Source organism: Populus alba, chromosome 13, assembly GCF_005239225.2.
Source record: "Populus alba chromosome 13, ASM523922v2, whole genome shotgun sequence".
In the NCBI taxonomy this organism is placed as follows: Eukaryota; Viridiplantae; Streptophyta; class Magnoliopsida; order Malpighiales; family Salicaceae; genus Populus; species Populus alba.
Window position 1 is genome coordinate 3,925,293 of NC_133296.1, and position 15,561 is coordinate 3,940,853.

Here is a 15,561-nt window from a genome sequence, read left to right on the forward strand (position 1 = left end):
AAAAATTAATATTTTAAAAATGAGTTAAAACAAAAAATGAATAATTTTGCTTACTTTCAGCTAAAATGAATAGGCTATCTAGCAAGAGAAACTTTTTAGCTTCCTTCTTTTTCAGGATGACATAAATTGAGTGAGTAGCTAATGATCCTTTGTTGTTTTTTTGAAGAAAAATGAAAGAAGAAGAAGAAATGAGGCATAGGAAGGGGGGTTGATTACTAGGTTATAACTTAAAATTATTGATAGATATTGATGACGAGTTTATTGCATTGGTAAATCATCTTAGAAAAATGATATGTTATTTTTTTCATATCTTTTTTTTATTGTAATTTTCTCAGTATACATTGACATGAAATTTTTATTGGTTTATACCGAGGGACATAGAGAGGAAATTATTTATTGGTAAAGTTCATTGTAATTTATGAAAAAATTATTCATGTCTGTATTTTTTTATATATGTGTCAATATTCTAGTTATGATTTTCTTGGGTTGGCGTGAGAATAACCAATTTCTGGGATCAACCATTGATAAGAAGATTTAGTGAAGTAAATACCATCGTTAGAAGAAGCCCAAACAAGCATACCATGAGAATTTCCAAATCTGGATAACGGAATAGCTCTTACCATGTACCATGCAGTTATGCTATGATCGTATAAAATTCAATTGAAAAAATATAGGCCATGGAGGTGGCCCAGGCTTTGTTCATAGAAAGCAATCTAATTTAGGAACTCGAGATTTATGGGTTTTATGGTAGTGTAGCTATTTTAAAACCCATGATTCTTGTAAGCCCAACTTTCCAAGCTTCGCCTGTGGGGATCAAGAACAATATGATTCTGTTCAGTTGGGTTTTTATAAAAAAAATAATTAAACTAAAATATATTTTTTTAAAAAAATCAAAATTAGTTCGAACTGACGGTTTCAATTTGGATTCAATTTAAAAAAAAAAAAAACAGTTCAAATCAATTTGGCTTGGTTTTTTTGTTTTGACTCGATTTTTTTCGGTTTGTCTTGGTTTTTTTGGTTTTGACTCGGTATAACTCGGTTTTTCCAGTTTTGAAGTCGATTTGGCTCAGTTGTTTTCATGTTTTTTTTCGGTTTGGATTCAGTTCAGTTTTTTTGATTTTAAGGCTTATAAAACTGAACCAAAATCGATCGGTTTTAAAAAATTTTAATCAGTTTTTTTTATATTTTGATTTTTTTAGTTTTTTTTTTTTAGTTTTTAGTTTTTTTATCTCACCCCTAATAACATCTAGAAGGATCATGGAGGAGTAAGCAGTAATTAGTGAGTTGCATGTTGGTCCCCTTCTTCCCAAAATGAAAAATGATTAGTCCACCTAGAAATTGAATATTATTTGTATTTGTTTTTCCCTAGACATTGAATATCATTGATGGTGTAAGATTAGACCAACGGTCATGCTGAAAAGGTAAAATTAGGCCATCAATCTTTATCACAAAAGTAGACGCGGTGATAAAAATCCAGGCCTTTCTTTCTAGCACATTTACCAAGTTGTTTTCAATTCATATATAGCTCTTTTGCCTTCAACAAATCACAATCCAAAGATCAATTATCTTTTAGGTAACCCGACAGGTTTTTCAATCACCAGTAAGTGGATCGAACCTAGTTTTTGGATATAACAACAAATCAATACACCATTGAATCCGAGGTTGTAAGATAAATGATATCACCTTTGAAATCCTGTGGGATTAGGTTATATCTGCTCATTAGTTGCCCATGCAACTTGCAATCATTAATTAGTTGATGGAGACGAAAAACTTGTTAGGCTTTGAAAGACATTAAAGCATGAGCAGTAATAAGTCTCTTCCCACCGAAATTGCCGTTCATTTTTCACGCAGATGGCTCCCACTTTCCATGAATGCTTGAGTAATTGTGGAATTAAATTTAGTGGATGCGACATATTAATGTATGAATCAATCCTTCACTTTGCATTTCTTACTTTCAGGTAATTATTCCCGATTGTATCCCATGCCTTTATAAGAACAAAGATTATATATTTAAGCAATTATAATCACAGATCTTGCCCTAATTTCAAGAGTGTAATCCATGACATGAGCTGAGAAATCAAACTTATAAAAGTAGATTAATTAGTTGTTGAAAAGAGATAAATTATTTATGGATTTGTCGTTTTCATATGCTTATAAAAAGCACTAGATTTTCCTTTCAAAGATAAGCTATTTATGTCAAGATCAATGTATTCACGAAGAATTTTACTCTTTATATCTTATCATTTCAAGAAAGAAACACCCCCTTTAGCTGATTAGAGCATCCCGGAAGACCACAATTGCAAGCAATGTGTATAAATACAAGATTGTGACGAGACAGAAACTATATGTCGCGTATGTATCCAAACAAGTATTTGTTGAAAGAATGAGAGATAATTAGGTGGATAAAACAAAAAAGAGCAATAATAATTACACCCTTGGAAATTTCGGAGTCCATACGAACCAAAATAAAATAAGGGATTCATTAATTTTTAAGGGAATGGTTTTGTACTTCGATTTCACAAATAAGTATAATCAAAATGAAGAGTCAAATTATCTAAAAGATGATACAGTAATAAGAGTTTAAAATTAAAAAATTTATTTTTTTTTATGATTTTAAGTTTGAGTATATAATTACTAATATAATAGTCATTAAAAATTTATATATCATGAATTTTAAAAATTTATAAGATATATAAATTAAAAAAGGTGGCAGTTATGGAATTTGGGCACACCAATACAAGTAAGTCACTCTGAACGAGGATGATGTGTTCCCACCTGGAAATTAACTCCATTGGAGACGGAGGAAATCAGATGACATCGACTTGCCTGATGGAGTCGGGGCCATACTCTTGAAAACTTATCCATCATTGATTGATTCTATTTCATGTGACTTGAGTTGATTAATTTGAAGGTTGAAGAGGGCTAGTTATCCTTTTTTATTTTTATTTAATTATTATTAGAGTCCAAATCTGATTGTAGTTTAGGGAGTAATATTTGCATGAACAGATTGATTTTGAATCTGGCTGATAGTGTTATTTGATTAGGAGGTTTTCCTTATATATTTTTAAAAAACATGGAGGGAGTTTTTTTTTTTTATTTCCAAACTCTTAAATGGTTTTTATAATTTTATAATATCTCAAAAAAGTTATTGTAATTTATCATTTGTATAATTTATTTTGTTTTTCATTAGTTCCTTCCCTTTGAAAAGCAGCGTGGGATTTGCTAGGAAAACTTCATGTCAAGGTAACCTTTGGCTGAGGCATCACGGGAGACTTTCCCTTCTTGTTTTTCAGAGACGTTCAAAAACCCAAAAGCAGTATAAAGGGTCAGGTCACTTTCATATATATATATATATATATATATATCTTGCCCCCAAAATCATCCATTACCTATGTGGCTCTTCTTCGTAATTTTTTTTTCAAGCCTATCCGGCCCCTTTTTTATAATATATTGCCCCCCGATCATAAATTTCTAATTCAAGCCCTAATCACAAGCTTACACACACACACACACACACACAAACATGGATCTCACACGGAAAAATAAAAACACTGAATGAAAAATATATTTTTATAATTTTACCAACAAAAATATCAATAGAGAATTTTCATCAAGGATTTTACATAGAAACAACAACAAAATATATATATATATATATATATATATATATATATATATATATATATTGGCATTATTGATGTGTTAAGTTACTCAAAGAATTGTCAATAAAAACTTCATCACCAATGAAAGTTTCATCATTGATTTTAAGAGAAATTAAGACCTAATAGTTATATGCTCTCTTCCAATTTCATCCTCTTCTTTCTGTTGTAATTACAACAGCCCTCTCCCTCCCTTAAAAGATCTAACAAGTACCCCCTCACATATCTTATCACCACAACTAGACAACACCACACAATACATCTCTTCAAAAGCCTAAGATTCCCTCTTAAGCCTACAATTCCCTCTTATGAACAAACAAACAAAATAAAATGATAAAGCTAATGAAAATGCCAACAAAATATTTTCTATTAGTGTTTATTTTGTTAGCTATTTTTAATTTTAAATCAATTTTTTTTTTATAAAAAATGGACAATAACATCTAATTTATAGGCAAAAATATTTTGTCGATAATTATGTTAATATTAGAAATTACAGATGGAATAAAAACCCTAAAAAGTAAGTTTTCTAACAACAATATTCTATTAGTAAATTCTAATGCCATAAAAATTTCCCTAAATTGTCTAATTTTCTAGTATTGAATAGGATCCATATTTTATTTTACATTACACCTAACTCATGAAAAATATTTTCTTTTAAGATTCCTTGGTGTTCTTCCATTCAAATAAATATGTGTTTGAATAGGAGGTAGTTTGTGTCTTATTTTAGAGAAAAAACGTGTTTTTTTTTTTTGTTTTCAAATATGTAATTTGTACTTAAAAAAAACAAAACACCTCCGAACCAAATATACTCTAAAACTTGTACGAACTTGCTCATCATGAATCCATAGGCTCAAGCATATGGATATCGCATGGCCTTTCTACATTTTTTTAGTCGGCTCACCAATGGACTAGCTAAGCTCCCATAGCAATTTCTTCACAATCAGGTAAAGTAACTTGCCAATTAAAAACTATGACTCCAAAGATGTAATTATAAAACTGTTACCATAAACAACAATTGGAATAAAGAGATAACTCAAGTTCGTTATAATGAACAGTGCTATTAAATAATAATATTTAGAGGCGCTTGATAGGGCAGTAATTATTGATTTTAAATGTAATTTTTGCTTGAAAAAATATTAGAATAATTTTATATATAAAAAAATTAAAACACTTTAAAATAAGAAACAAACACGTAGTAAGAGGTGGGGCAATTTACGTTGCCATTTAACATTCATGTACAAGTTTGAAGATACAGTTACCTTAGGTTTCTGGTCAAACGGGACAAGATCGTGAAAGGATGGCTTGGGAAGTGATGACAACGCTAAATCCAAAATCTGATTGCCATTCCAACTTCCAATGACTTGAAAAGCTGATGTTGAAATGATTAATCATGTCCTTTTCTATCAGTTTGATATCATTTTTTCAATGACTTGGATGGGGCAGATGATATTAATCGGTTTTTTTAAAAATAAATATAAATATTTGAATTATTTTGTATATATCTTGATATATTTTATAGATTTTAAAAATTAATAATTATATAAAAAAGCTAGTAAAACTTGAAATAATAATATTTAAATAAAAAATTTAAAACCTAACTAATTAAATAATACCATTTTATTAATCTATTTTTATTTGCATAGAGGTTATGCATAATCAACTCATATCCTTTCTCAGCATGGATTTTCATATTTCATCTCTCTTTCCAATTAATAATATTTCCATTTCAAAGATAAAAGAAGTTAAGAGTAAATGTCACTATAAATTACTATCATACATAGCTCTATATATGAGACCTTATTATACATACATATATAGGATTAGGAAATGGTCATCAAAGTCTTCTAATGGACATTGGTTTTTTTTTTTTTTTTCCAAGCACCATAAACTTGGGACTAAGAAACACCAAAACTTGATCTGATAAAGAGCATGACACAATTATATAATTTAATTTTATACGTTTTCTTTTCCTTTTCATTTATTTTCCTTCCTGTTCTGCTCCTCTTCTTTGTTATCCTGGTAAAATCAGTGAGATGGCAAGATTCTAGAACAAATTAAAATAAGATAGTAGGAATTAAATAATTCTAGTGCTTTCACTGATAGGGTGACATGTGAAATCCACCTAAACTATATACTTTAACCTTTCATGCAACAACTCCCTGTACACATTTTCAAGCAGCTGATAACAGATTAGGTTTAAATGTTGCCCAGAAAGTCAATGTTACGTGAAATTTCCCATCATTCCCTGAGATGGCTCCTTCTGAATAATAATTGATTCATGTCAGATGATATGGCTCTATTTATTTATTTATTTACACCATGCATGTGGTTCGGAGAAGACGCTTGCATCAAGAGAGACTCCATCGATCCAGAACATGCCTGCCATCAAAATTCTCCCTACTCTCTAGCTACGTTCTCCATTCGCATTATTGTTTTCTCTCCAGTCGAAAGTGCTGTGTTGATTTTGAAACTTGCAAGCGTGAACTTGGATGAAGTTATCACAAATGATGATGAAGACTAGCGTAGCTAGTGGTGTTATTTATATTGATTAGGAGCTCAGGATCCAAGAGACTTGTTCTAGGCTGGCTAGGTATGGTCTCTTCACTTAAAAAACGTCTAATTTTTAGGACGAAACTTATTACGAGACAATCCACTCGAGGTGACGAAATCTGGAAATATATTTCTTCTAAAAGAGCCAATCACTTAACAAACATGAGCTATATCCAGATAGATTTTTTATTTTGATTAATCTGTTGTCCTTAATCTTCTTGGGATGTGCTTCTGCACCTGTTTTTGGTTCTGCCATGTCCTGGCTTTATTTATTGCTTACAAAAAAGAGAGAGGAAAAAAAAAAAAACACGAGCCAATATGTTTTGGCTGTCAAACTTCTTAATTAATGATACCACGAGCAATTTACATTTGATAGGAAAGTCAAGGGTTTGAGATGCTTTGTTATTACTATCTTACCCTCTAGTTGATGTCTTTTCATGACAACCCACCACGAAATTATTAATTTAAGACGGAGCGATACCTCTTGAGAGGACTTAATTAGTCGTGTAATTTGGTCATGTATTCGTGATATTAATTAAGAATTTGGTTATATATTTATTTTTTTTTATTTGGAAAAAAACTTATTCATCGATCGTCTCGACTTTTAATTTGAGTGGAAAAGTTATTAATTTCTAACTAAACATATTTATAATTAAAGAAAATAATGTAAAATTAACTACATCTCTCTAAATCCTAATTGTTCATTAATTTGTTCTTACAGTTTACTCGAAGAGATACGCGGTTATCGATAGAGATCGTTGAAAAAGCAACGCTTTCCGGGTCGGTGGGTCTAATGTTACCACCCGGCAATTTCCATAAAGTCTCGCAACTAATAATTTTCCGAACTATTTATTCTTCTTGGAGACGGTGGCCGCCTAGATGGAGAGAGAGAGAGAGAGAGAGAGAGAGAGAGAGATCAAGTCTTATGGTTTTCGTCATCTTAGTTAGAACAAACATGTCTAACGTTTGTGAGTGTGCGTTGCAAGAAATCAAAATTATGTTCCACCGTAGTCCTAGCTAGCGGCGGGTTAAATATTGCCAGGTCTTATGATCCTGCCATGTAATTCATTGCAATTAAATCTCCATGCATGTGAAACATCAACCGACAATACAAGAACAAAAGCATATGCATACATATGCAGTACAAACCAAGTAGAAATACCGATTAATTAAATCGGTCCATCTTCCGGTGATATTCAGGTGGTAAATTCAAGACTAACAATGAAATAATGACAGTCATGAGACGAGCTAAGCTAGCTGATTACGTTCAAATTAAGCTAGAAAAAGGAATGTTCATTTTCTCAGGCGACAGCGAGGGTTTCTTCCTTTTTCCTGGTGTGCGAAAACGCGTAGTAGAATCTTGATTGGTTGGTCCCTAGTCTCCAGCCTCCATGTTTTCATGCAACAAACAAGGATCTAATATATATATATATATATATATATATAATATATATATATATATATATTCTGCTCTCTGTGTTTTAGCTTGTGTTGCTTACATACTAATTACTTGAAATTAAATACCTGCTATTTAGCTAGATTCCCTTTCACTACTAGCTACAAAAAGATTTGGACCAAGAAACCCAGTTAAATTTCCTGCAAGTCTGTGACCTATAACAAAAGCTTTGCTTTGAATAGAAAGGAAGCGGGGTGGGTTACACTCGGATCATTTTTTATTTTTTTTTCAGATGATCCTGCCAAGTTCTAGCTTAGCTGATCTCTTCTCTTTTCAATTACCGATTCAAGTCTTTCTCTCTTGCCTCTCTCTCTTACATGCTCATATGTTTCAGTTTTCTGTTATCTCCTTTCTGAAAAAAACTTCACTAAAAAGAGAATAAAATTCAAGTGACCTAGCTAGCTGTACCCACTTTATGCACCTTGACTGGAAAAATGTTTCTATCAAAAAGATTGTTATTTGAAAAACATGAGGACTGCAGATAACAAAGATTTTGGTTAAGTGTTTATGGTTAAGTGTAACATATTATCTTTCACAAATCAAGCACAATCAAGGTTATATGTAATGCTTTTTTTTTTTCTAATATTATTAATTGTTTTATAAAAAAAAAAAAATCCAACCTTCAATACAGTGTCTTTGCGTGCTCTCACGTGTGAACCAGACACAAGTAATAATTGATGTTAGACCAAATTTAATAAGAAAACTTGATCGTGCATGATACGACTGCTTTCAAGTATTTCCAAGTCACTATATATCTCACTTTTTAAAATATATATATATATGACGATGATCACTTGAAACTACACAATGATCTTAGTTGTGAAAAAAATCAAGAGCACCTTAGCATGAATCAATTGCTAGTTATATTGGTAACGAATCTAAAAGTTTAATATTTTTAGATGAAGATTAAAATAAAATTTATATTATTTTATAATATAATTCCTTAAATAAAAACCCTTTAATTTTAAAATTTATTATAGACTCGCATTATTTTATACTTAATTTTAATCAAATAAATAAAAATGATAAGATTCAAACTCATAATTACTTAATCATTAAAGTTTTGATACCATAAAGAAAAATCTTCTCAATATAAAAAATTAAATTATTAGGTAATATTTTAAAATATAATTTATATTATTATTTAATATAGTTAGAGAGTTGTTGCTTGTAATCCTAGGTAGGAATGCTCATTTTGGCTTGAGAGAAAATAAAAACTTGCCTAAGAAACCAAGCTAGTAAGGTTGATAATGTCATCACAATGTTCTTAATTCAAAAAATCTCACAGAGTGGCACCTAAAGCGTAGATTCAGGGAATGATTCACGTGATTCTTGAACCTTTTATTCTCAATAGATATGAGGTTACATGTATCCACTTGTCAATCTCAAATTAATTTAAATTTTATGTGCTGCGATTTCTGATGATCCATAGAGCAGAAACGACTCTTTAATTTCTTGCTAGTTCTTCCTGCATATAACTTGTTGCCTCTTCTTATCGCAAGTGACATGTATCTAGGCCGATTTAGAGAAATCAAACATCATCCTAGCCACCTAGCGTCAAGTTCTCAAACCAAAAAAAAAAAAAAAAAACACAAGTAAAACACCATCCTATTTCAAGTTCAAATCCCCTTAACCAAGCATAGAAAATAAACGCATCGGTCACGCATTTCTCATTAAAGAAACAAATTGATAAGCATTATGTTAACATTTATTTAAGGCTTTAATTAGCTTGTTAAATTCATTATCGTAATATCTAGCCGATGCCGTGTCGAGGAAATGCATGGAATATTTAGTAGAGTAGAATAAAGTGTTTCCAAAGATGTTTTTTCCTTGTGAAAATATATTAAAAAAAATTAATTTTTTTTTCATAATTAATATATCAAAACAATTTAAAAAAAAAAACAAAGTCAAGCCAAACACATTTTTAAAATACAATTTCAAACAAAAAAAAAACTGTTTGGATTGTTGCAATTGATGAGCACGGAATCATGGATTAGAGTAAAGTGCATTTGGAGGGTATACACTTATTTCATTAATTTGCATCTAAAGAGAAAATGCACATTAAAAAAAAAAGACCGAAGATATTCAGATACAGAATAGAAGATAGCACGAGAATAAAATTGAACAAAGTATAAACAGAAAAAATAAAGAAAACCCGAAAGAATATTAATGCACTAATATAAAGAACATGTACATGAAGCTTTTATATATATTCATGGCATCATCCCTTTGGTGTCTACCAATCAAATAAAAATGAAATCCGTAAAAGGATGGACACCGTGAACTAATCTATACAAAGTATTTATATCAATCCAAAGAAAACTTTTCAAATTCTAATCAAGATACGTAGCTAGTGGAGAGAAAACTGTTGCAAATTTATGTATCCTGAGGTTTTTCTTCTCTTTTTTTCTGGTTACATATATATGTCCTAAGAATCTATAGAACAAATTAATAAACAACGCGAACAAATATGTTCTCTATAATCTTCAGTAATCCCACATGTAATCTGCTATGGGACCAGCTAATGGACCCTCAAGACATTCGTAAAACTCATTGTGGCTTCCTGTTTCTTGCTTCGATACGACAGAGGATATCTCAGTTGTGGTGTTCACGTCTGTGCTAAGTCCAGTGTCCTGTGAAAGGCTGACCATAGATTGGTTAGATGAGAACTGCTCAACCTTGCACTGTTTCTCCAATTGATTAGATGCTTCTCCATAACTATTTCCCGCAGCTAATGCTCTCAGAAAGGTTTGGTCATTGTTGCCAAAGGTAGAGTTTTGAAAGTTTGGAAATGAATTGGCACTTTTTCCTTGCTGCAAGTAAACAGGCATATTGGGATTGGTTTGAAAGGTGTAAAGAGGGTTTGAAGCTGGAGTTTGAAGGTGAAAACTTGAGTTTGGTGTTTGGTAGTTGGTATTTGAAGGTTGAACAAAGCCTTGATTGTTGTTGAGCATGCTAGTATTGGAGAAGTAATTTCCATCCGAGGATCTTGAAGTCATCATTGCCTTGAACTCATTGTCATCGGCATCGCTGAAGCTGCTGGTGTAATTAGGGGGGTCCATGAGAGGTGGGAGTGAGGAGTGATCCAAGAAATCATCTCCAAAAGAGTTCGTTCTTAGGAGATCATGAATTGAAGTTTTCTTCATGCCTGTGCTCTTATGGAAAATCCTACAAACAACCCATTCATCCTGTACAACAGCATAGCAAAAAAAAAAAAAAAAAAAAAAGAGACATGCTTAATTAGTCCAGATTCTTCGTTCACACGAAAGCAAAAGCAAAAGCAAAATATAGAGAGAAAAATAAAAAGAAATGAAAAGGCTTTAAAAGGATGTGACAATAAGTAACAGCTTAAGCTTTCTTTAATCAAAATCAAGAAAACGAAAAGGAAACAAAAAAGGTGGAATTATTTTGTGCATGTGAATCGTACCCTTGCTGCTTTGGAGAGGCTGTAGTAGGAGAATTTGCCTTCAAGCCTGTATTCATGCATAACCCAGCTGGTTTTCTCTCCTTTAGGAGCTCTCCCTCTGTAGAAAACAAGAGTCTTCTTCATTCCAACAAGGCAATTCTTCTCCTTGTGAATTTCCTTATCTTTTCCTGTAGCCTTCCAGTACCCAGATTCAGTCGCCCGGTTAGTTCTCATACCGGTCGGATATTTCCTATCTCTTTGGCAGAAGAAATACCATTCACTCTCTCCCATCTTTGCTTTCTCTGTTCAAAACAAGTATTTTCAATAAGAATTCCCAAGAAATTCAGCAAGAAAATGAAAAATAATCCAAGAAAAGAAAAGAAAAGTGTTTTCTTAATATTGACCCCAAAGAAATAAAGAAAGATCAAAACTTACTTGGCAGATCCCATGGTTCACACTTGTTGAGATCAACTTCACCAATAGCAATTGCACAGAAACCACTTTTCATCACCTTCTCTGTAAGGTAATGACTTATGATCTCTTCATCTGTTGGATGGAACCGAAAACCCGCTGGCAAATGAATCTGATCGTCTCCTTTGTTAACCACAACAGCTTCGTCCATATCAATAGCTCAACACTGACTAAAAACTTGCTTCTTTCAGAGAAACTATATGGATAAATAAACACACAAGACGCAAAAAACAGACTAGAAAAGGAAAGATCAGCTAGCAGGCAAGAGAGGGCCGGGGGAGGATTTCTAGTGTTCTTTTTCTTGAAAAGAAATTTGAAGAGAAAGAGAGCAGTTAAGAAAGTAGAGCAAAGGTCTTGAAGAGGGCTTAAATAAAGGAGCTTGTGGAGCAAAATATTGCCGTCTAACAAGATCCGTAGGCTGCAAGTAAGCCTTGTTTGAAGTCCTGAGGAAACCACCGCTGGGTTTTTTTTTTTTTTTTTTTTTAATATGTTTTTTGTGCCGTGCTGTTTTCTTAGCTGGCTACTATATCTACCTGTTTGAAAATTAATGTGAAAAAGGGAAATGATAAAAGGAGCTTTTATTCTATATATTATATTCTGGTGGGGGGACCCATGTAGCCTAGCAATTAGCAATAAATAAATAATTAAAACTCAAAAATCCAAGTCCTTTTTATCTTCCTAAAAGTTAAACTACCTAACCATTTGAGAATAATTTCAAGATCCTAATCAATCAGCGTTTTAGCTTCTTGATTTTTCCTTGTCGATTTTCAATTTTTTTTTTCTTTGCTTAATGGATTAGCTTTGCTAGCGAGCTGCTGTTGTTGGGTTGGCTTGGCTTGGCTTCGTGCTGAAGCATGAAGGATCATTCCCCGCAAATATGCAAAGCATAAGTGGAGGGAATCTAGGGAACTATACAGAACTTAAAAGTCAAAAGATGAAGAAATTAGAAATTTCAAGCTTTCTGAACATTAGATGGGACTCAGCTGGCCTGCTAATTATATTACTTGCATATTTTATTTCAATCTTGTAATGTACATTTAAGTTATTTTAAAAAAAAAATAACTATTTTATTACCTATTTTATTTTCCAACACACCTCCTCAAATAAAAAAAAATTTAAACTTAAAACTTACACAGATCTATATTATACTGTATTTAATTTTTATTAAATAAATAGATATGATGAGATTCAAACTAGTGACCGCTTAATCATCAAGGCTTTGATACTATGTTAAAGAATCAATTTAACCTAAAAGCTTAAATTTTTAAATAAAATCTCAAGATATAATTTATATTATTATTTAATAGTTATTTGATGTGAGAGAATTCTACAAATCTAGGATTGCATTGACATATTCTTCATTCATGTTGCTGTTAATTACAAATAGTGTTTTTTAATGCAAAAAACAAACACAATTTTAGGCCGTGTATAATTTTATAGTTGGAAAATATTTTAAAAAAAAAATTAAATTTTTTATGCTTCAATTTAAATTCTTTTTATATTTTTAGATTGTTTTAATATACTATTATTAAAAATAATTTTATTTTAATATATTTCCAAGCAAAAAATCAATTTCAAAACCAACCACTGCTTACTCTGCAGCAAATTGTACATTTTCAATGCAAGATTTAGAAATCTAAAACAGATTGCAAATTTCCAGTGGGTAGAAATTGAAACAAAATTACCAATTGCAACTTTTCGTATACGGGAATCTTTCAACGTTCTTCATTAAGCAATTTATTAGACCTTATTCGATCCCTTAGTCTTTGTAGACATTCTGGGCAATATTTCACATATATATATGCAATCCGAGAAGAAATTGAGAGCTATTAATTTTAAATGATTTTTCGGAAACTTCCGATACAATACATGTGACTATTCCACACACACACACAGACAAAGAAAAATCTCCAAGGTAGGAAATCAAAACAGCTTTTTGATGCTTTAATTGAAAAGGAATGATGCCAAATATCTCAGAAACGTTAACTAGAACAGTAATAGCCTGCAATTTGGACCCTCTCCACTGTATATTAATTAATCAGCTAGTCAGTTGAAGAAACATTGAATATTAGAAGGACAAAAAAAAAAAAAAAAAAAAAAAAAAAGACCAAACCCATGTCTTCTCTTATCAGCCTTAAATTAAATATGAAAAGACACATTTATCCATCAACCATCCCTCGATTTTCAATTAGATGGACGGAATCAGAAAATAAAATTAAAAAAAACTAATATTTCAGTTGTTTTATTATTTAAGCTAAAATATAAATATTGTTAAGAGAGGGGTTGGAAAAATATTTGCAGCCTGTCTCCGCCCCTAATCTCCAAACAAAAAGAAATCCCAATTGAATATCTAACATTAATTAGACCCGGAATTAAAACTTAGAAGATCCTAAATTAAAGAAGGATTAATTGGCATGATCGATGGGTGATGCCCAATAGACAATAAACTTAATTGGAGATATTTTTCGTTTGAGGATGCAATTGAGAATTAGATTATAATTAAGTGACTTAATTAAGTCATCCATCTCTGCATCAAGTCCTTGACAAATATTTTATTAGAATATATAGCCTGATCGGTTTCGACTGATTCTTTGAAGCTGTTGGTTTAGCAGCAGAAAAATATTTTTGATAATTATAATAAAATTAAAAAAACACTTATCACAAATTAGTCTTGAATACGAGTGAATTATTACCTAGAAGCATGTAAAATATTCATAAATGCAACAATCTATGACTTTGATATATATTTCAACACTCACCATCAAATATCAAGGAGACGAATATTGAATAGGATCCACATGGCTCCTAACACCGAGTCAAGCGATAATTAAATAATTAATCACTAATTTGATCACTAATAATAGTAGTTGCAAAATCCCCATGGAATTGACTAGTGAAAGTTGCTACGAAGCTCTCATAAAAAAAATAAAAAAAAGTCATTCCCATGAATTTAATTTGCAATATACTATTAATATAAAAAGAACAGCTAAAAACATATATATTAATTTAGCACATTATTACTCGAATCCCACTAGCTTTTTTTTATATATAATAATAAAATCCCACTAGCTAAAACAAGATTTGATGGGAAATACTACTTATTGATTGACTAGCAATTCCTAAAAGCTAGTGGCTTAGTCATGAGCGAGCCACAAGATACTATACAATATAAACATATGTTTCCAAATCAAAGGCAAAATTAAAAATTAAAAAATATATATATATACCGGCGCCGACTCAGAGAAAAACCAAGCTCTATACAACATACGGTTCTAACATCAACTCTTCTTTTTTTCTCTTTTTTTAACTACTTAGCATTTGCGTAGAAATTGTACACAACCTCTCTTTAACTACTTAGCAAAATTAATTAATGGTTATATAGTTACGTGCTAGTATTATCATATTCAAATCGAGGTTTATTTATATATTAAATAAATTATTGATGATTAGGTGTGGGGGCCAACTAAATCCTTGTTCCACGTGTTGACATTCGAAAGTTGATCACGCTGAGTTGGAATTACTTTCTAGCTTACATCATTGGCGATGCGTTCACACTTATTACTTGACCAAATCTTCCCGTTTGTGTATATGTATCGTCGGCGATGACTAAAGCTGTATTTTTAAAAATAATTTTAATGTGTTGATTTTTTTTTCAAATTAAAAAATAATTTTTTAAAAAATTAATATTTTTAGTGTTTTTAAATAATTTTAATGTGTTGATTTTAAAAATAATTTTTAAAATATAAAAAATATTATTTTAATATATTTATAAATAAAAAATATTTTTAAAAATAACGTAACTACATTTTAAAAAACCTTTATATCGTGTGACTTGAAACAAGAAAAAAAACGTGGAAGAAAGTTAGAAATTAGCTATATCTTCAGAATAGAAGTAAACATTAGTGAGCTTATATAAGAATTAATACAGATTATTTAAAAGCACAATGTTTAGGGCAAAAGAAACTAAATAATTTAAAGGCACGTTATCATAAAAATCATAAATTATTACTAATAATTTA

The 15,561-nt window shown here is 30.9% G+C and overlaps 1 protein-coding gene across 1 annotated transcript; it reads right to left on the bottom strand.

Annotated features, from left to right (window-relative positions):
- Positions 1 to 9,845: 9,845 nt before the first annotated feature.
- Positions 9,846 to 12,016, bottom strand: LOC118035028 (NAC domain-containing protein 87-like). The gene is made up of 3 exons (XM_035040503.2): positions 11,507 to 12,016; positions 11,093 to 11,373; positions 9,846 to 10,853 (listed from the first exon to the last, which is right to left on the bottom strand). The coding sequence occupies exons 1-3, from the start codon at positions 11,691 to 11,693 to the stop codon at positions 10,152 to 10,154; spliced, it is 1,170 nt and encodes a 389-aa protein (XP_034896394.1). The 5' UTR covers positions 11,694 to 12,016; the 3' UTR covers positions 9,846 to 10,151.
- Between the last annotated feature and the right edge of the window lie 3,545 nt (positions 12,017 to 15,561).